At 38.7% G+C, this 23,432-nt stretch overlaps 1 protein-coding gene and 1 long non-coding RNA gene across 8 annotated transcripts in view; one reads left to right on the forward strand and one right to left on the reverse strand.

Annotated features, from left to right (window-relative positions):
- Positions 1-23,432, reverse strand: part of dtnba (dystrobrevin, beta a) — a 493,032-nt gene that overhangs the window by 116,165 nt on the left and 353,435 nt on the right. For 3 of the 7 annotated variants that reach the window (XR_011340480.1, XR_011340479.1, XM_069886546.1), the window contains exons 21-22: positions 15,220-15,279; positions 11,912-11,947 (exon numbers count right to left, since the gene is read on the reverse strand). Coding sequence is in view for 5 of the 7 variants with exons in the window: in XM_069886546.1 (XP_069742647.1) it covers positions 11,943-11,947; positions 15,220-15,279 (65 nt within the window). In the remaining 2 variants the exon portion in view is untranslated. The other 4 variants (XM_069886545.1, XM_069886547.1, XM_069886544.1 and 1 more) reach the window with 4 other exon arrangements.
- Positions 21,276-23,432, forward strand: part of LOC138736670 (uncharacterized) — a 33,073-nt gene continuing 30,916 nt past the window's right edge. The window contains exons 1-2 of the long non-coding RNA XR_011340489.1: positions 21,276-21,375; positions 22,164-22,236. This is a non-coding gene — a long non-coding RNA (uncharacterized lncRNA). The remainder of the gene's footprint in view (positions 21,376-22,163; positions 22,237-23,432) is intronic.

Raw genomic sequence — 23,432 nt, forward strand, 5'->3', positions numbered from 1 at the left:
TTTGGGGACGGTCAAACAATGACAGTGTAGAAAACATTGAGCTCTATTACACTCAGAAAACAGATTGCTTGGTTCATGTTTATTCCACTGTCACACACCGAAAATCTAATTATTCCTGAGGAAATCACTTCTGGGAGAATTTTCAGTTCAAATTCCAACAACTGTGAAATTATATCGGGTGATTCCTGACTTGAGTTACTTGTGGACCAAGAATAGATCATTCTCCACAACGCTCCCTCCATCAGAGGCCTCGAAGGGGAAACTGGATCACATTAGTCTTTTTCAGGTGCATTCTCTGCTAAGAAAGCGTTGAAAGCGCAGCGCTGGTCACCTGAAAGAACAGCTGCATCTGATAGCTTTCTGGCTCCTGTCCCTGGGCTGTCAATTCAGGATGGCTGGCTGTCAGGTGGGACAGCCAGCGCGGGCTATCAGCATAGGATGTCCTCACACTGATCCCGCTGCCCCACTCACGATTTCAATCCCCACACTGATCCCATGGCCCCGCTCTCTCCCCACTCACGGGGCTCGAGTGGTCGGCAGGGGAGGAGGCTGGAGCGGCTAGTGGGTGAGTACGGGAGCTGGAGCGGCCGGTGGGGGAGGAGGAGGCTGGAGCGGCCGGTGGGGGAAGGAGAAGGCTGGAGCGGCCGGTGGGTGAGTACAGGGGCTGGAGCGGCTGGCAGGGGAGATGGAGGCACTCGAGGTGGGTACCAGCATTGTTTCGGCCAGGCCCTTTCTTCCCCGCCAGCCCCCTTCTCCCCACTCCCGAAATCAGTCCCGACAGTGTGGGGACAGCCCGCACCGGCTGCCCGACAGTGTGGGGACTGATTTTGTGAGTGGGGAGAGAGCAGGGCAGCGGGATCAATGTGGGGATGTCCCTGCGCCAGCAGCCCGACAGTGTTGGGACTGGAGAGGAGCTGTCAGGTGCTGGCCAGCTGACCATCATCTGAATGCTGCCACTTTTATGTGGCTGCATTCAGATGGCTGGGGAGGGCACTGTGCTGCGGGGCTTATTCCTCTTGGATAAAGGTTATCAAACTTGCCTTGCAGGTATCCCCTGCACATTCACGTGGCCTTCCCACAGCCGCATTTTCCCAAAATATGCGGCTTTACAAGTGGGTCAATTGGCCACCTGAAAGTGCCTATTGTCCTCTCTGGGAGTGATCCTTCTGGAATGGCATGATTTTATCCTGTGCTGCAACCTGGACTGTTTGCCAATGTCAATTATTCTACCAGTACTTGGGACAATCCCAGAGGAAACAGCTTTGGTTCACCCTCCTTTCTCCAAATAGTGTTTCCTGGAATATTGCATGCAGTTTTTGTCACTCAAATCTGGGATGGAAAGAGTACAGGAAAGATTCATGAGATTTAACTGGGACTCAAAGGATTGTAACAAGGAGTGCTTGGATAAGATTTTTTTTCCCTCTCTGGTGTAAGAGGATGAGGGGTGACCATACGGAGGTACATAAAATCACGAAGAAGAAAGATAAGGAATATAGAAGGGTCTCAGCATTTTTCCCAGGGAATAGCAGCCTAAAGTTAGAGGGCATATCTGTAGGTTTAAATTAAGAGTGGAGATATTTAAAAGGGACACAAAGAGCATTTCCCCCTTCCCCCTCCCCCCCCCCCCCCCCCCCCCCAACCACCACACAGAGTGGAACTAGCATGTCAGAGAAAGTGATCAGGCCAGGACAATTGCAACATTTCTAAGATAGTCAGACAGGGATTTGGGGAGGAAGGGATGAGAGTTTGTCAACCAAATGCAGATTAGTTCAGGCAGGCAACCTGGCCATCACAGACGAGTTGAGCAGTAGGGTCTGATTCCGTACTGTCCGACTCGATGACTCATCAGAAGGTTAACTGGGCAACATTTGGCTTTGACCATTAAATGAATTTGGATGAATGATCTCAGTGTATGAGGGGCTCAGGGGTACAATATGCAAAATGGAAAACTGGGTTGACTTTCTCATCAAAAATGTTAGTCTCATCAAGAAAAGCTTGTGGCCTATTTACGTTCTTGTGTGGAGAGTTGAATTTTCTCATGAATTGTTAAACTGAAACCCAGTTTGCCCTCTCATGATACATATCACTAACATCCATTTATACAGCACACATAATGATGCTTATATTAGTTAAATTAGATATTTAATCATCTAGAAAAGTATTCTCTGGTTGTAAAAAAAATAAAGACATGAACAGGAGAGTTATGAGTTTGCAGATTCCATAATTTAATTAAATTGACATATATTCTTGAGAAGACTTGGATACTAAAATTAATATTGCTGTTTGTTTCTTTGGTTCCTGCAAGCCTTCAATATTCTCAAGACATATTGCTGTTCATGAGTATGCAAACAAATCAAACCACACACTGCGCAAGAGTCTCAACATCGAAATGATGTATATTGGAATAAATAAAGGTATATTACATGAAATTTGCATAAGATTTTGAAACAATCAGATCCCAAAGAAGAAACTAAAACCTTATGACATCCTTCCAGTGTCAGTGAAGTTAACGGCATCTTCGATTTCAATATCTTGGTTAATTCAGTGTTTCTATAATTTCAAAATGAATTTAGATCAGATAAAAAATTATTGATTAAATTATAGTCAATATGAATAATGGCTATTCCAAACAGATACACTTGCTCCATAAATTAAATGTTCACATGTGCATCTGGCCAGAGCAACACAGAAATGTTGGACTGACAGATTCTTTACAATAAGTTAATTTGATACAAAAAAATCAATAACTTTATGGATTTTTTTCTTTTTTCCAAACCTTCGCTTAAATCATTTTCGACAATTGTGTTCATCGTATCCCTCAATTTGTAATATCTAACTTTGCTGCAAAAGATGATAAACCGAGATCCATGTTTGTTCTTTCAATATGCAAATGCTCTTTTTAAGAAGCTCTTTTTCACATCCTATTTGCGCACACATAACCATAAATTAAATAATCAATGTTGGCCCATACTTTTACATTAACAGTGCTGCATTCACTAACTTTCAGGAATGGATGAGCAACTACCTACATAAGAAAGACATTTAAATCTTTATACCACTTTTCTCCAAGCACGATATGAACAAAACCATCTGCAAACTTTCAGTTAGCGGTTATCTTCTGTCTAAAATATGAATGATATTCATAATCATTCAATACTTTGTATGATTAACAAAAGTCATTGCAAGTAATATAATTTAAGAAATACTTCAAGGCCTTTCACTGTTCTGAGGGACTATATAAATGCAAATATTTTTATACAATTGGCATGTCATCAGACAAGGCTTAACAAATAAACTGCATTTGAATTCCTTCTAAACTTACCTGCACACCATGCACCAAATGTTGTACGATCATGATCTATATACCATTTATCATCCTCAGAAATGACTTCACTTTCATGATTAACCAAAAAACTTAAAGCTGTTTGATGCTTGTACCTAAGTAAATACCTTGCAGGACTTTTATTGCTGAAAAAGCATAAGAATCTTAACAGTAGGTCTCCAGTGTAATTTGAAAACAGTGTAATACAATAATTCTTCAAATTAAGCTTCTTTCATTTTTATTTAAAGCATTTTAAAAGTTTTCACATTTTTATTTCTTATGCAATTTGAGAAAATAATTGGAACCACAAAATGATTCAATAGAGCCGTTTAAAATTTTCAGATATTTAAAATCTGGCTTCTCCAAAACTTGGCAATTCACTGATTTTCAGGTAAGAAAAAAGTGCTGAAAATATTTAAATACACAAATAAAACATCGAGTTTATGTAATCATTAAAATATTATCTAATCATTGATTGCAAAGTTCATCAATAGTTTTGGTTTGAAATTTGCAATGAGAAATGATAGGGTAAACAACATTCATCATTAAAATAAAGAAAACCACCTCTGAGTTATACAATACACATTTAATGGACAAAATGCAAAATCTATCATACTCATGACTCCAAGAATGTATTATTTTGAAACCTTTCCATTGATAATCTGTCAAAATAAATTTTATTTCATAAGCAGTAACTTCAATGGCTTATATTTCAGAAATGGGATTAACATGTGAACTCTGCTCTACTGACTGTTAATGAAGTTTGAATTTAATGGAATATTTTCTGCTGTAAGATGCCCTGAATTTCTTTTGCCTTGCAGTATGATGCACCCCTAAATTCTTGATGGTGGACTAACTCAGACTACTGCTGAACCACTTCTTAAATCCTAAAAACATCTTTTATACATTGGATTATCATTTCCCCAGAAACAAATCAGAATTCAGCAATATTTAGAATCCAGCTTCTAACAATCTCATTTACGTCTTGCCTTGTTTCTTTTTTAACATTCTTCAGAATGGTGATTAATTTTTTTAACTTGAATTTAACTTTCAATGATGTTGGGTGTGCAGACTATTTGAGGATATTAGAGATACTGGAGAGAAGAGTTCCAAAATTTAATGTCTAGCAATGATGCATGTTGTGAAAGGGGATAAAACTGCCATGGAGTTTGATAGATCTTTCTGGTTAATTCCCTTTTATGTCAGTGCCAAATGTTTTCACTGAAATTAGTGTCATATTTACATGTGGCGATGTAAATATATTTGAGCAAAGTTGAATTTTGATTTCACATCGAAAAGACAAAATATCCTTTCAGATTTCCAAATGTATCCAAAGCAGAACATCTTCCCTTTGTGTTCAGTCAGAAATCAATGTCTGGATTTCGATGGCGCAATTAGTTTTCCATTTGCACCATCCTCCACACACTAAATAAATATGAATATAACACAATATAGTTTCCATCAAATGCTTGGGGGAATCATATATTCAATAATTTGAATCTGTCACTAGAAGTAAACTAGCAGTAGACAAGATAAAAAATCTGACAGGGTTACTGACAATTTCAATTAAATGCCGGTCTCATTCATGACAACATCAATGTTCTAAGATTGGACTTCTCCTTTGCAATTCATTGCTGAATAACAAGTACCTTCTGCTGAGTGCTCTCATCCTTGAGTGGACTGAACACTGAGCAATCATAGTCTCTCATCCAACGTAAGGATAATAATTTTTCAAACAATTTCATAAAATAAAAGTTGCATGGCAATATTAAATTACTAATTAATGCTCTGAGGGTATTAGCAACATTAGAAGATCCTGTAAAACCTTTAACAAAGATAAATGTCTTTTTATCAAACAAGTGAAGTTTGTTGAAGCAGCAGGAGTAGGTTTTCTCCAGCACTTAGCTGACCAAGAAATGTAGCACTTCATGACTTGAAGCACGAAGTTCCTTGATCCCAGCATGGATGCGAAGGCATTGGGAGAATAGGGGAAATGACCAGAAAATATCACACACCTTCCACTCCCTATCAGATTTTTAATCTTGTCTACTACTACTTTACTTTCAGTGACAAATTCAAATTATTGAATACAATTGCCCTAAGCATTTGATGTAAACTATATTGTGTTATAAGCATATTTATTTACTGCATGGAGGATGGTGCTGATGGAAGAACTAATTGAAGAAATAGATTAATTGAAGAATTCAGGAGGAATATCTGTGTGTGGACAGACTGAGGTGAACACTATTGATGCACTGGGGGAAAGATTAATGTGTACAGTGAACATGTTCATACCACCTCAATGGTGGATCAGGGCTCAAGCAATAATTTATGATTCTAACATTTATTAGTGTAGTTCAGTTTTCTGCAATGAAAATTGGTTATTACACTGATCATATATATTATATATATGTAAGAAAATCTGCTGGCACTACACCATATTAATATCTCAACAGTTGTTTAACATACTGGGTGGTAAGGAAGATTCTAAAATTGCATTCTTAACAACACCAAGAATGTCATTTCTCAACACCTCATTTTACTAATTCTGGCAAAAGTAGCATGAAGGAGTTTATAATTTCATGTCTTCGGATACTGTTGGAGCTTTCTTTATCCTATTCTGTGCCTAATTGGTTTACATCGGAAATTTAAAAAGTAATTATGTTTTCCTATTTATTCTTGCATTTGTATGCAGGTCTGCCTTGTTACATTTCAGTGTATTCTCATCAACAGAAAAATAAACAATGTTCTAATTACAATCTTAACATGCCCTTGCAAATTTTTAAATTTGTCAAAAGGCAATAACTAGCTTTGAAGTCAGAGAACCATCATATGAAAAGACAATTAAAGGTTGTTGTGGGACAAAAAAAAAATCAGTTCCTTTTATCCATGAGTGTCTCGTAATTGTTAAAATAAAATTGGCTTGTTTAAGTGCATTTATGACATTGTGGGTTGGACACAGCCCTGGCCATTACCATTCTTATTTATTTGCTTCAGGTTTGCTGTCATTGGCACTCGATTGGACATTAGACTCCAGGAAGCACTGACTTTCAAATATGATTCAGCTTTATTTGTGATTGAATGAAAGATAAGGACTCAATAATTTTTTTGCAGCGCTACATCAGCACAACATAATAAATAGAAAGATGACAACTGGTATTAATTCCACAAATAAAACAAAACTTTTTATAAAAAAACTTTGATCTGGTTCCTTATCACTGTATCTGTTTTACCTTCAGCAATTGGGGAAAAGAGCCGATGCAATATAAAATAGCATAATATTGAGTTATCTTTCACAGATGGCAAGTCTGGGATGCACAAAACGAGTTAATCATTATAAGACATGATGCATTTAAACTCACAACACATTTAAGATACTATACAAATTAACTTAAAATTGCATAATTTACAAGGTGGCCGATTTCAATGTGAAGAATGACCTCACTTATAACAATACTATTATACAGATTTTCCAGCTCATTTAAAATATCTGAATCCCTTCTAAAGTTACTCATTTTCTATTAACAATGTTGAACTAACTACAACACTACCCATCTCTGCTTGTGATTTTAAAGCCCCTCTGCTTGCAGAGGAATATTTTTAGCTACACAGTAGAAAGAAAGCCTCTGAAAGATATAGAACTCCTTGCAACAATAAGTCATGCAGATCTGAGCGTACAGTGACATTTATCATGCTCCTTCAACCTATCCCAATAACCTTTCAGCCCTTGCATTATACTTTGATTTAATGCCATGTTTCTCCTTAAATAATCAATAAAGTAACAATTGGAGCATTTGCCACACTGGGTAAAGTGAAGAATACCAATTCCCATCTGCAGCAAGCTCACCTGCTTGGGCAGGAATTAAACCCTGCCGATCCAATCAAATTTGATTGAAAACAATTGGATTTGTAACATGCCTTTAACAACAGAATGCATCTCAAGTGATCTCATGTCGCCAAAATTAGACAAAAATGCAATCAAGGCAAGAAGATGATGTTAGAATCTCTTTCTCAAAGCAGTAGGTTTTCATAAGGAACACAAGGACACAGAACTTTAAAAATAATTAATTTCAAGTAATATGTTTCCCTCCCTTTTAGAAGTCTTGGGCTTGGTTGATTGAAGACAGAGCCCTCAAAAGTATGCAGAGAGAGGGAAGGACGCATTGAAGGAGAGTGCATTTGGGGTACTGGCTGATGATAATGGGTAGAGGAAGTTGCCCATCTTTCCACACATATTGCTGCTCTTTCACAACTAGTTATCAGAATCTCACAGCACAGAAGCAGCAGAAGGGTTGAGAGAAAAGGTGGGGCATAAAACCACTCAAGTGCTATGAAGAAATTCAGTCATATTTGTGGACACCTGGAACCCAAACTCTACCTCCAGATCCCATATTTCTGCATCCTCAGTAGCCAAAGGCAATCTATTACAGAACATAAAACATTAGAAGGCATTTCAGTGGCAATGTGAGTGCAGAAAATTGCTCAATATTATCCAGACTTGGCCTTTGAAAGCCAATCATCCCAGAAGTACAGGATAGGCCTGGAAAATTTCTCTTGCAAAATTGTTCCTTCCAGATGAAGTGAAATGATAAAGACATTGCATTTTATATTATTTTAAAATCAAACAAATATGAATCATGTTGTTTAACTCAGAGCATGGGCACAGAGTTTGAGGATACAAGTAACAACTTAATAAACTTCAGCAAAATTTAAGATTAAAATATTTTTTTTCACACCATCAATGAAAACTGCCAAATTATAGCTACTGGAAATCTGACATGAAAGTAGAAAATGCCAGAACAATGCAGTGATCAGGCAGAAACTGTGATCAGACAGCACCTATGGAAGAAAAAAACATTAACCATTTCTCTTTCTGCAGACGTTGACTGATCTCCAGGGTCTTTGCAGCACTGTTTTAAATGCCATGCAAAGTTTGGAGTCAGTGGAATGGAGTCACAAATGAAGCATCAATGAATGACTTGTTCTTTGAAGTATAGTCAGAAAAATTGGACTAGTAATGAATATGCAAATTGAAATTAATTTAATTTAGAGATACAGCATGGTAACAGGCCTTTCTAGCCCACAAACCCATGCTACTCAAATACGCTGTGTTTGGAACATGACAGGAAACCCACGAAGACATGGGGAGATCGTACAAAGAGGTATATAATTTAAATTTAGTTGTACTTATCTTTTGCAAAGGGAAAATGGTTCTCCTTCAAAGGATTAGATTATTTAAAAAGAGAAAGGATTTTACATTGGTTATGGAAGTAGATGTTGGTTCAAATGGCACTTCTGCAGTGTATGCTAATTTTTTCAGATGAATTTTCCCATTTCCAAAAGCAAATGAAAATAAGGTAAGCTTGCAGATTTTGGAAACCTGAAATAAAAATATAATATACTGAAAACACTGAGACAAAGGGTTTTTAACTTTAAATGTTAACTGTGTCTCTTTCCTCAGATGATGCCTTACAGAATTACTTGTTTTTATTTCATATTTCTATCTCACCTTGCTTGCAAAATGAGTCTTTTGAATGCTGGAAATTAATTTAATTTTGTTCATCTGAATCATTTTTTATTTTGGAAAGTGTGATAATTACATATGAATGGTAAATGATTTCGGCAAATTCCAACTCCGACACCTGCTTGCTGTATCCTTCAATCTGAGCCTCAAAGTTGAGAAATATATGATTTTTTGAAGTTTCCTGTGAAGGGCTGTCGTTCATCAAGTGGTGGATTAAGATATCAATGAAGGATGCATTTATCACAGAAGTGGATTTGAACCCAAATCTCAGAAATGTCAAAATGCCAGGGGCAGAATTACTGGAAAATATAAATGTTGGCAGCTGGCTTAGGCAATGTAGTAAAGAATTCCCTCAGTATTTTCAAATTAAGAAGAAATGTATAGCAATTTGAAGGACAAATTCAAAGTATAAATTGACAGAGGACATACATGAACAATACAGCAGTAAAAGACACAATATTAATTCCACGTAAGCCTACTTAAGCCGCCGACACTGAAGTGGTAATGTTGTCATTTTTATATGTAACATAATCAACTTTAAGACTCGAAAAACAAATCATTACAAAAACAGTCAGAATTTGCTGGAGGGAAGTAAAGCGTGCACCGGATCTAGAAGACAGGTATGAACGTGTTCCTGTGCCAAAGTCCTTCACTGAGTGGAACCAGAAAGTTTATTGTTCAGCAAAAGGCTGATTCTGTTTTCTTTAACATTCACACAATGATGTCTTCAACAGCTGAAAGAAGAGTGGTTCTAACAGCCGAATTAAAGTCAAGTATGATTGATTTCTTTGTACAGTCACTGTGCCTGTAATATATAATATTGGGAAGATGAAACCAAGTATTTGTCCAGATCAAACAATGCATTATAAAATGTATAAATTTCATCATGCAATTGACCCCCCAGGTCACAAAAAGCCAGTATTTAACATAGTTAAATCTGAAGAAGATGAAATAATGCCAATTTATCTGCGTTAAGAAGTTGAATCACTCAGGCTGCCTCAGAGTAGATTCTTGTTCTGTGCTGCGAGCTGATCTTAATGGGTGGCTATTGCAAGGATGATCACACTTCAATTCCCAAAGCTTGGATTGTTGCTCATGACTGTCAGTGTCTCTTGGCTGTTTTTCAACAAACTTATAGGAAATGACTCTGGAATTAAAGACTGAATAACTTGAAGACATACATATTAAAATGTAAACTGTGCATTAATGAGAGTGGAGTTCAGCTTTGGACTGAATAGAATAGGCAGTCAGGCACAAAAAGCAATTCAACAATGAGGAGAGGACATCAAGATCAGGTCATTGCTTACATCCCTTAAACCAGGGTGCAGAGAGGACATGATTATTGGCTGAGAGGACGTGGAGTATGTAATAATGATGAGAATCAAGTATCATAGGTCAGAGAAGGACTATAATGGGATTAGAAAGATATATTTGCCAAAGTGCAGGTTCATCAGATTGATTCCTTGGCTGTCTATCGAAGAGAGGTGAAGATTCCTCGGCTGTCTAATGAATAATGATGAAGCAGGTGGGGCTGATATACTCTGGGATTTCAAAGATGCAGAGTTGATGTTTCCTTCTGTTGGGAAACTTAGAACCATGGGCCACAGACTCAAATTATGTGAACAATTATTCTGGACAGAGTTGAGAGAAAACGTCTTCACCCAGAGATGCGAGTCTTTGGAATTTTATACCTGAAAATTGCAGGGGCTCAGTACGTTATATTGTAGGCAGAAATCAGTAGATTTTCTGATATTAAGAGTGTCAAGGATTATGGGGTTAAGGAAGAGTTGGAGGTAGATAGAGAGGATACAGGAGTAGACAAGAGTGCAAAGCTGAGGTTAGAATCAGAGCAATCATGATCTTTAAAAATGACGGATTGATTGAAAAGGGGAGAATTGCTTCAATTCAGATGTTAAGGATGCAAGTAAGTGTTGGTGTGGTAACATCAGCAAAGATCTTACTGAATCAGACAGCAGGTACAAGAAATCAAATGGTTCATTCATGTTGTAATTTTTTTGTTTAGTTGTGGGTTTTGGATGAACATCATTGGCCACTTCAAAGCAGCAGATTCTGCAAATATGATCTGCAGTGCTGCCTCCCTTCAAATTTTGACAGTTCAAAAGACCAGTTAATGCTTGATAGCAGGGTCTGCTGTGGCTTAATTTAGAGGACAGAAATTCTGAAGACTATAACATAAAAGAGTGCAAAACCAAGAAATGATTGATGCCCAAGGAATCACCATGCAACTAAACATCAAACAAAGGGAATGGGGGAAAGTTTGGATTGGACAACAACATTTATTTGAAATCCAAACTTCAGCTTGACTACAAACAAAATATAAATATGCCAAGACATGCTGCCAGAATCAAGTCACCAATCTACAACTAAAGTAGATCTGATGATGCAAAGCAACAAAATTGTAATAATATTGTGGATGGGTGAAGATATGCCCTGTCCTCGAAATTGTAAAACCAAGTTCTCAAAGCTCTTCAGGCATATGAATGCTCCTGTATGTTCCTGACAATCATTAACATGCAACTCATTTAACTGCTAACAAAATTAAAATAAGCACAATTAATTAAAATAAAATCAACCTTATATTTGCAGCAAAGTGGATAAAGCTGAAGAGTTGATAAAGAGTTGGCAGCCACAATAGGGTTATTGAGTTGGAGAAAAATGCAGACTTTCTTTTTTAATTTACCTTTGCCGATGCCCTTTCCACTCACTCCTCTTTATTCAATAGAATAGATCGACTGTCCCAGGCCAAATCTGATGCTGGCCCACCCAGCAGATTCCCGGCTGATGAATTCAGCCAATTGGAGCTCTGGTACTGCATTCAATTTGTCAAAGTTGGAGGATCACAGACACAAGTTGCCTGGGAGTACTGAAATTGCAGCTTTTGGGAAAATAATAGCATTTCCCATTGGATAGAGAAGCAGACTTTAATGTCTGTAAATTTGTTCATTTACACTTTATTTTTGGCCATAAATCAAACAAAGCTAATAACTGATGACTATCATTATAGTTTAAGCACGATATTTACTGGTTGTGATCCACTCACTTACTTGATTTAGTTTCCATCTTCCATTTTCTACTTTAACCTGTCGGAAGATAAATCATTTTTTACAAAATTCAAACTCTTTTTTTGCAGGTAACTTTCTCACCTCTGTTCACAAAGCTCATGACTCTTGCCACAGAACCTACAAAACTCCAGTATCCTCTTCCACAAGCATGAATACCACCTGGAGAAACAAATTTTCATCAAAAATCTCCTGGTTCTTCCCAACTTTATGAGACTCTTGTCGGGAGAATGGCTCTCAGCTCTTGTAGATACATGGCACCAATTTGTAAGGACTCATTGCCTTGAACCAAATCACGCATCTCATTTCTGGCTCCTTGATGGAGGTTTTTTGAAGAGAACATTTTGCTCATTCCTTCCTTTACGAGTGCTCACTTAAAGCAGATTTTCATATACCACCTTGATGTCATTCTACCATCTCAAATCCCACTCACGATTTCTAAATTGCTTTTTAAATACTCTTGGTCCCTAAATTCCTTTCTGCTACAACTTTTGTACCACATTATGAAACTGAACATTGGGGTCTCAAATAAGGTTCAACCAATCAGCTCCCTCAAAAATGGGAATTGAAAAATAATTGAGTCATAACAACAGAGAACTGAAGCTGAAGAACACAGAAGCAAACCTTTCAGCTCACCGTGTCCACGACGATTGTTGAGCCTCTCCATACTTATCCCATTTATCAGCATTTTATCCATGTCCACTTATGTACTGTCAAAATGTGCCTCTTGATCATTGTAATTTCATCTTCCTCCACCACCAGCTTTGGGAGCATGTTCCAGCTATCAGCCCCTCTCTGTGTGAAAATAATTTACCCCTTAGAGTCCTTTTAAAACTCCTGTCACCTTAAACTCATGCCTTCTTGTTTTTGACAACTATCCTTCCGATGGGATAAAGGTTCTGACTATCTACACTGTCTAAACTTTTCATCATTTTGTATACTTCAAGCAGATTACCCTCAGACTCTTCACTTTAGGAAAAACAAGCTCAATTTGTCTAATCACTCACCATAACTAAAATCCTCCAATCCTGGCAATATCCTGGTGAATCTCCTCTGTAGCCTCTCCAGTGCAATTACCTAACTTGTACACAATACTCAAGTGTAGCCCGACGAGTGTTTTGTAAAGTTACAATACGATGTCTCAGCTGTTCAATTCTATCCCTCAACCTATGAAGGTAAGCAGAAAATACATCTTTCTTCACCACCTGATCTCTCTGTGTTGCCATTTTTAGTGAATAACCTGCAGTTCAATGTCGCTCCTGAGGACTCCAGCTTTACGTGGACATAGATAGCACACACTGGTGGACCAGATCAAAAACATACGTTTAATCTTGGTAGCAACATTTGAAACAAATATAATTCAATTTTCCATTGGGTATTATTGCATTTACGTTTAGAATGTTAAAGTGAAAATTACATTGATCAATTTTAGATTTGTGATTGAAATTTCATTTTGGCTGAGTGGTGACACGATTGAAAATTTATAAATAAATAGGTGCAACAATTAGAAAATACACTAATTGTAGTTTGTAAACAATAAATCAACACAATGACTTTCACCACATGTGAAAATATCTTGACAAAATTAGAGATTGAGTAAGCTGATCCGAACAACAGTAGAAAGTGGTGAACCAAAAATTAAAGAACCTTCAATCTTTTAGAATTCAATTCAGGAATAAATTATTGAAAATGTAAACCCACAAGCCCAAATCCAACATGTTCCAGAGTTCCAGATGATTATCCAGAGTTATGGACAAAGAGGTTGAAGCAGAACTAAATTAGGAAGCACTTTCAAGTATCCCTGAGCTGAATGGTCTTACTGAGTAATTAGGATTCTGTAGTCAAATAGCAATAATTTTACAAAATTGTGTCTGGAAATTGGATTGCTTCAGGCCTATATTTTCAGTGCAAATTGCATCTGTCTGCTGTTCTCACACACCTAATGATGTCTCAGTTCATTCAACACTCGTTTCCACTGTTACTGCAACAAATTGGAGGTTGTGAAATGAATTATGATGATTATCAAACATTGTTGAACTCAGAACACAATGCTCTACTTGGATGTTTTTTCCAATTATTTCAAGGGGCACTCTGTTAACATCAGGAAATTTGACTAGAAGCATGGTGTGTGTGTGTGTGTGTGTGTGTGTGTGTGTGTGTGTGTGTGTGTGTGTGTGTGTGTGTGTGTGTACATGTGTGTTTATGCTTGTGTGTTATTGCTTGTGTGTATATGCGTGAGTATATGCGTGTGTGTATATGCGTGTGTGTATATGCGTGGGGCAATGAGTGTGGTTGTTGCAGGGTGTGTGTGATGTTGTGGGGGTGTGTGTGGCTGCTGTGGGGGTGTGCATGAGATGTGTGGTATGTGTGTGGTTGTTGCATGGTGTATGTGATGTTGTGGGGGTGTGTGTGGCTGCTGTGGGGGTGTACATGAGATGTGTGGTATGTGTGTGGTTGTCATGGGGTGTGTGTGGTTGTTGTGGGGTGTATGTGTGGGGTGTGTGTGTGTGTTTGTGGGGTGTATGTAGTGTGTGGTTGTTGTGGGGTGTGTTTTGGGTGTGTTTTGGGTGTGGTGTGTGTTTGTGGGGTGTATGTGGTGTGTGGTTGTTGTGGGGTGTGTGTGTGTCCTTTAAGTTGTGTTCTTGGGCTGAGAGGCAAAGATAGCAAAGGCTCAATGCCAACAGAATTTCAAATCCCAACAAGACCTCTATGATGTCCAGTATATTCATTGGTTCAGGTTATCCATGAACATCATCACTGAGGTCAACAGGAATGCATTCAAGTTCCAACCAGATTACCGGTAGCTCAGATCTTATTTAATGGCAGGGTAGGTTTCAGGGTTCCAGCAAATCCACTACTGCCTCCTTATTCATATTGTTCAGTCCAGTGGGCCAAATCCTCTGCTTCTCCTTTTCAGAAAGGTGGGGAGTGGGTGGGGGGGGGGGGGAGGAGTTGTTCTAGTTTTCTTGTGCCCTGCTTCCTCGGAGTTTGTAACCCCTTCATGGCCTGCTGCCGATCACAGGAACAGATCCCGTGGTCACAGTATTTTAAATCAAACCACCGTCAGCACCTTAAAGCCTGTACAGAGCTAATGACAGATCGACTGGGCAGATGGACCCTGCGGGAATGTGGTCTCTCCACAGATCTGCACCAGCGGCAGCACTGCCATTAAAACAGCTCCAGCATTTTCTTTTTATTATGGAGAGGGACTGTATGTGAATAAAACATGTGACAAACAACTCTTCATAGAAAAGTCTCTGACATGGTCAAATTCTATTTTTTTCGGAGCATACCTCTTTCTTTTCCATTCTGCCGTTTCTCTGTTTCGTCCTCATCCTCACACCCTTCATCTGCTGAAAGAACAGGTCAGGTCAGTTTCACTGCTTTAATATCAATACAGTTGCTCATTTGGTGAAAACAACAGCACTTAGTCACAAAGGACAGGTAGGCAAAATTAGGAAAATTTTTCTTGAGTTCCTTCCCATGCAGAAATACTTGAATTAAAACACAAATCATTAAAACATTGACCTTTGAGGCAAGGATTTAACATCTTACAATCATGAATCAACAACATTTAAAGAGAAAAGTAAATTTCTTCTTCTTCAATCATTGAAGCTAAGTTATCATTATTTTAAAAAAGAATATTGCAATAATTTCACAAAGCTTACTGTCAGGATACCACAGTATCAACCGATTCTGCACGGTAACTATGTGCCTGTTAGAACTTGGTTAATAAAAAAGGAAGAGGTTTTCAGGCTGTAGTGATATGTATATAATGTTACATAAGTGACTGGCCCGCCCAACCCCATGAACCCCCCCCCGTGACCTAGCCATAAAGGTTGACCTCCCTACCCCCTTCCATTCATTTGAGCACATGGAGTTGGGCCAGATGAAATTTAATGTATATTAAAGCCCATTGTTCCTCACTCAGTCTTCGGAGTCATTGACAGTGTGCATCACAGGCAGGTATAACAATTAAGTGACGAGGCTACAGGAAGAGGTTAGGGATGTTTAGGTGCAATTCTGACTGCACTTGGAGTGCATTGTGTGGAGATATGTCATCTTAAGGCTTGCACTGGAGGCACTGGACCACTGGCTCCTTGGGTTGATCGCTGGGATGATGGTGTTGACGTATGAAAGATGGTTCAGGAGATTGGATCCATAACCATTGGAGGTGATCTTATTGAAAAATATCGAATTCTGAGGAGATTTGAAATGCGATGCTAAGTGGATTCTTCCCTAAGTAGGAGTATCAAGCACAAGAACATTAGGTCTGATCAATTAAGAGATCAACCCTTCCTAATTTCTTCCTTCAGAGGGTTGTGAATGTTTGCCATTCTTTATCCCAGAGAACTGAGATGTCATTGAATATATTCAAGGAGCAAGGATAACAGATATGGTATCTTTTCACAGTCCATTTTTTAGAATTTTGTAACTCAAGTGGCTAAGTCACACCATCATTGCCTTCTATTTGAAACAGAATATTTGGGGAAGAAAATGATTGTCATAGGTTTCAGTATCAAGCCTTCAATCCAGATGATGCTATGGGCAGGTGATTGATCTAGACCAGTGGTTCGCAACCTTTTTTTTCCACTCTGTGGTGATACACCATTAGGGGGCAATCTCTGTAACTGCAGGAAGATCACCAGAGGACAGACCACACCTGGCCGACTGTCAATCAGCTGACCTGAATAGACCTAACTCCACCCAACCGGCTGTCAATATAATCCTCAGCCGGCCCCTTCCAAGCAGTCACTCCGGAGTTACCAGTATAGCTACTACTGTAGCAGAGACTTTTAACTGGATAAAACATGTTGTACAGTCTTTCTCGAGTTTTGTGTCTGTTTACTGCTGCAGCAGTAAACATACCACCACATACCACCCTATGCCATAGGTGCTCTTTGATTATAAGGGATTGCTTAAGGTGGTATGTGGGTGGAAAGAAAAATTTTGAAAACCAGTTTTAATCATACCTAATTGACTCGTTATGTGCATGGTTTCTACCTCCAGAAGATTACCATTTTTCTCAAGCAAAATATTTCAATAACAACTAGATCTAGAGCATGATTCTCAACCTTCCCTTCCCACTCACATATCATCTATTACAATCCCTTACTAATCACAGAGCACCGATGGCATAGGAATCACTTAAAGTGGTATGAGAGTGGGAAGAAAAAGGTTGAGAACCACTGATCTACACAGGTCATGCTGATTTGTGGTTCCTCTGCACGCCACTCTTGATATTTGTTGTAAATGTCAACCTTGGTGAAAGCAACTCAGGATCCTGCATTGACCAGGAGGATTGCAACCAAAATGCAAAGCTTGATTGTGCACAGAACAAAGTGCCACAGGGATTGCTATGATGTGCACATGATATTAGACTCTCTCTCTCTCCAAACACTCCCTGGAGCCACAATGACCATTGCTCCCTGCTGCCCCTCTGGTTGCGAGCAGAACCCAGGGCAGGGTTAGGTATCAATGTTCCTTTCTGGCCATTCACTGGAGAAACTTAAGGGACGTCACCTTTGCCAGCTGGTCAACCTTTTTCATTATGGTCAATCTTTCCACTTCTTATGGTGGGATTTTGTGAACAGACTGAGGTCAGTGTTCTGGAGCATGCAACATCTGTCCAAGGTGTATAAGAGTTGTATCACCTTTTCTTGAAAATACTGTTACCACACTAGCTATAAAATGGCAAAACCTTAGGCCTGGTTTGCGATTACACTGTCATTTGTGGCAGGGTTGCAAAGACACCAAGCAGGTACTTCTAAACCTCTTCACCTCCCATTGGTGGAGTCCCTTTGTCAAGGATATTCCACATTTAGGGAAAGAAAAAGAAAGCTAAAGGGTTGTGTTTCCAGTATTTTCGGTTTCTGAATCATGGAGTCAACCTGTTGGTAATAACTCAAAGAGTTAATCAGTTGCTATATGAGATAGTTCTGCTCACATCTGAATGGAATTACTCTCTTTCCAATCATTTTAAATTTTTTGTGCATTTTATACTGGAGACATGCAGAGACAAGAACCAGAAGCAGGAGTGGGACTTTGTGCCTCTTGTACTTTCTCCACCATTCAGTCAGTTCACGGCTGATCCTTCCCCTCAGCACTTCTTTCTGACACAAGCTCAATATCTGTGATTTCCTAAATGTCTAAGATTCCTACTGATTGTTCTTCTCAAAATACTCAGGGACTAAGTGCCCACAATCATCTTCTTCATATTTCTGATCCAAATCACCGTGAAACTGGACAATCCAGGCAGGAGAATTTTTGACCCTGCATCTCCTCTGACAAGCTCCAGAATAATTTTGAATGTGTTAATTACATCACCTTTCATTCTTCCAAATTCCAGAATGCATCTACAGTCTGCTTAATATCACCTCTTACAACAAAATCCTTGTACCAGGAATTCACCATGTGAACCCTCAGGTCACATATACTGATGCACATATATCTTTCCTTGGGAGGGAAACCTGCCATCACTTTTGCACTTATTGATTTTCTTTTGTTCTCTCTGTATTGCACAGTCAGTTTGTTTACATTCATTATCTGCTTACAGTTCTTTCATTTGTTTACATGTTTACATTGCGTAAAGTTTATTTTTTTGCTCTACCAATTTGTGGTAATTCTGCTGTGCCTGCAGGAAAAAGGGATCTCATGTATGTACTCTGACAATAAATCTGAAATCTGTGTTATTGTCCCAGAATGCTGTCATCTGCCTGCAAATCGACTCCAAGCCACCCAGACGTGACATGGAGTTTCCTCTTTGCTCTTTATAATCTATCATCATCTTGGTAGAGAGTAGAAGCCCACTTCTCTGGGTGGTGAATTGTAGATAAAGCATTCCATAAATTAAGAATTAAATGAAAATAGCAGTGACATCCAGTTGATAAACCTGAAAGAGTTTCTGCAAAGAATGAACGTTTGAAGGGTAACAAAGTGATAAACGGAAACAGGCCAGAATGTTCTGCTGGCCAGGCAGCAGTTCCTGGGCGAAATGCCAACTTGCACCCAGCAGTGCAGCCCAGGTGCCCACCCTGTTCATTGCAGTGTGGGTGCTGCAGGGAGCCAAACAGGTGGATGCACTTCATACCTGGCAGAACCCCACTCATGAGAACAAGGTGACCAATCCCGGCATCAAAGATGTTTGTTTATTTCCCGATCATTCAAAGTATATTTATCCTTTGAGTTAATTAATCCCAATCTAATATGTTTTGATCAATATGCTTTTTCCATATTTATTTTTAAACATTTAAATTTATTTTAAAATATTTAAATTTTATGATGGCTTCCAATTGTTTTTAAGGAAAAGGTCATTTGTCGTAAGGCCTAAATTTCTGCCTCCAACAACTGACTTGCCTGTCATATCCTGTCTCACCTCACTGAACAAGCAAGTCAACGGATCTGGTAGGACCTAATCAACCAGCATGGACTTAAAATGTTCCTGCCATTATGGGCCTAGCACAAGTGCAGATGGGGAGGGGGGAAATATGGTTAGGATGTGGATCATGTGTTACCTGGTCCCTATTGCATCATTCTTACATACCACTTTTATTTCTTGGCTTTCAAAAAGACTTTGCAAGTTAAGTTATATCTTTTAGAAGTCTCTAGAGGCAACTCCTCCTCGAAAGATGATGGTGAAATCAAAGATTAGCCCAGGATAAAAGTTATTTCAAATAACTGTCTTCCAAACTCTGAAAAAACTGTTGTCAAATGAATCTTAAAAATAATTCCATGAGATGTACTGTTGAACTGAAATCTTCACTATGACTACCTAAATCAAAAAAAGACTCGTGATTCTGCAACTGTGGCATCCAGTCCACACTTTCATTTGAGACAGGTGTACAAGCCTTCAGTACAGATAAAACATGAAGTTAATCCATGATTCATCTGACAAAATCTCTTAATTTCTGACACCAACCTGAAGAAGTACTTCAGGCTCAGAAAAGCACACATAAATTTGCTGGACGTTTTCTTTACAACTGCCTTCATGGGATTCTTCAACTAAACCACAATCTTGACATTAATGCAGAGAGATCTTTTTTTTTCTTGAACATTGGTTTGTCAGTAAAATACATGCAGCATTTATGGAAAGTGACTTAAGTTGTTAGCCCAGAGTAAAACAAGAAAGTCTGCAGACATTGATTTTAGTTTAAACAAATATCCTGGAGAAACTCAGCAAGTCATATAGCATTCTTTAACATTTAGCATTATATAACCAACATTTCGGGCCTGAGCCCTTCATCAAGGTATGGAAAAAAAAGCAGGTGCTTGCCTCATGAAGGTTTCTGGCTCGAAACGTTAGTTATGAATCTTTACCAAATGTCAAACTAGAACCTGTTTCTGACTGAAGCTATCAAATATTTTGCACTGACTTACCAAGCAACACTTCAGAAGTAAGGGAAGCATCAGTCTAGAATTCAACAGAGACCCATGTATAATTACAAGGTCCAGGCCGAGAGACTGCATTTCACCAAGACCCAACCTAAATTGTGACTTTGCATAAATTATAATCTTGATGTCATTTGACCTCCATCACAATGCTTTGGCTGAGATCACTGGTATTGAATGCTGTTCAACTCACTCTATCACACACCAACTTCTGTTCCTCTCTAAATGCCTGATCTGGAAAGAAGAAAGATTGAAGGCACATCAAGATTGATGGTGCTATGGCAGGTTTGGAGGGGCGGGAGGAGCAAATGGGCATGTGAGGATTCAGAAACTGTGAGAAAGCATTCCCTTAATGGTGGTCACACTTGCCACAATAATGAGGAAATATATGGCTGGGAAGAAGGAAAATGGAAAGGTGGGGAAATTTTCACGAGGTAGAGAAGTGGGAATGGTCAGACTGGGCTTTCCTCAAGATGAAGGGCCACAGATGACAGCAGATTCACAAATGCTGTGATATTTCTCAATGCTGCTTGTTTGCAAAAGGGAGTCAATTAAAAAAATGTCTTCCAGTGCCTGCATGGCTTCCAGCATCAAGTGTTTCTTGTTTTACTGTGAGGGATGGTAATTGGTTGTAAGCTTCTGATCCAGCTCTTGTCTGCAAATCATCACATGCACAAAATACAACAGGATAATGACACCCACACGCTGTGAATTGCAACAGGAAATGCTAAGTCCAATTTCCCAGCAACTGGGACTTAAATAGAAAATGGATGCAAACATTAACATGCTTTATTTGTCAAAAAAAACAACTGCTAAATCCAGGTTAAGGCAAGAGTATTTTAATGTTGACCCACAACAATATCATGACTTCATGATGGTTCACTCACTATTTATATGTTGTGTGATTTACTATGTACAAGAATAACAATAAGATCATAATTTCCTACAGAAGTGAGCTCCACATTAACCAACTTTCATCACTCCATAATGAAGAACCTGGAATCTCTGCCATTATTCAGGATTGGTCAGTACTTGGAGGAGAAACTGCCTAGAAACACCAGGTGCTGTAGGTTTCTGTGAGGGGTGCTGGACAAAGTGGCAACTCTCTGTCTGCTTTATGGTAGACAAAAGTCAAAGAATTTCATGTATGTTAAATTCTATATGTAGTATTACATGACAATAATGGAACCTTAACCTTTATTTCTCTTTTCCCAAACCAATGATTTTGACCATATTTCACAGATTTACTTGCCACAAGGCTGATAATATAATGGCTGCATGAGAACATTCTGAGTTTAATCCTCTTTACCTTGGCTGTGCCCTGTGCTATAAATCCTGAATTATGTTGAGTTTCTGTAAACATACTTTCAAAAATGCAGAGACTTATAATTTCTACAGTGCTGAGAATGTATGATGCAAGTTTCAAATGCTACAATTTCAGTGACCTTTAATTGTGAAAAGCAGAGCCCTGTACATATATATCCAGGATGTTCAGAATTCTAGTCATTGGCTTAACCTATCGATGTATACAGGGAGATTTACACCAATGAGCCTACCACGATTAGAACAAATTTTTGGCAAAAGATATTTTTGTATTTATTGTATACAGTTTTTAATAACCTGAAATAAAATGGAAACTGATTTATTAACTTTTAAAATAGAACCTGAAACAGATGCAAACAGAACATTGTTATGTAAATCATAATATATATAGTATACATACATATATATTGAATATCTAAAATCAGATTCTCCAAAATCCTAATTTTTCCAAATTAAAAAAAATCTGATAAATGAGGATATCCAAAATAAATCAAAAACCCTCATTTATCTGAATTTTTTTTTCCAGAGCTGAAATGACCTCACAAGTTGGAAAAAAATCAATCAAAATGAAATTAGAACGGCGATTGTCCTCATTTCAGGTAACTCCCTCCCCTCTTTTGTTCCATTTCTTCTTTACCTTCCCCTGATGTCTTTTCTCTCCAACTCTCCTTCTCAAGCTGCATCCCACTGTCTCCTAGGCATACACGGTCGGCGTTATCAAGGAGAGCAGCCTCCCGGGCAATAGCAGAACCTTGGGCTCACACTCCCGCCTCTCCCTTTCCTTCTCTCCTTCCCCTGTACAGTGGAGCTCCCGACACCAACTCCGAACTGTCCCCTTAGCCTACTACCGCACACCAGGCTCCACAGTGTGCATGTGTGGAAGGCCTAGCTAAGGATTCGAAGTTGCGATTCTTGCGTCATGGTCAGGAGCTCCAGTGATCTTGGAGACAGGAGCCCGCCAACTTGCCACTGAGTGTTTCACCAGCCCGGGAAGCCTCCCTGGGGATCAGTGGCAGCGGTGGGTTTGTGTCAGTGATTGGCGGTTGGGGATCAGCCATGGCCAGCATTTTTTTGGTGAGAATTAAACACTTTTTTAATGCTTAAAAGCCCTTCCCTTGTTGTTTGTTGTTGTTTAAACATTGATACAAGTGATTTGCTGTTGCTATTGGAACTGCTTTTTTAAAAATGAAGTTATTTGAAAAAAAAAATGTATCCAACATAGGCCTGGTTCTGACCATTTTGGATTATCAGTTTTGTGTGTGTGTGTTTACATTATGTATGTGTGTGTTTATATATGTATGTGTGTGTATGTATGTGTGTAGATTCATGTATGTGTGTGTATATATGTGTATACATATATATATATATATATATATATTTATAGAGAGAGAGAGAGAGATACACGCACACGAGTTTTGACTTTGGTGCTTATTAAACAATACATATGTATTGTCAAGGGACACAAGTGAAACATGGATTAGAAATGAAGTTTCACAATATCCATTAACGATCTGGAAGAGGGGACAGAGTGTAGTGTTTCTAAGTTTGCTGATGACACTAAATTGAGTGGAAAAGCAAATTGTTCAGAGGATACAGAGTCTGCAGAGAGATATAGATAGGTTACATGAATGGGAAAGGGCCTGGCAGATGGAGGACAATGTTGGTAAATATGTGGTTATCCACTTTGGAAGGAAAAATGGAAGATCATATCATTATTTAAATGGCAGATGATTGCAGCGCGCTGCCATGCAGGACTTGGGAGCGCTTGTGCATGCATCTCAAAAGGTTGCTTTGC

This window comes from Narcine bancroftii, chromosome 6 (genome assembly GCF_036971445.1).
Source record: "Narcine bancroftii isolate sNarBan1 chromosome 6, sNarBan1.hap1, whole genome shotgun sequence".
Taxonomy (NCBI): domain Eukaryota; kingdom Metazoa; phylum Chordata; class Chondrichthyes; order Torpediniformes; family Narcinidae; genus Narcine; species Narcine bancroftii.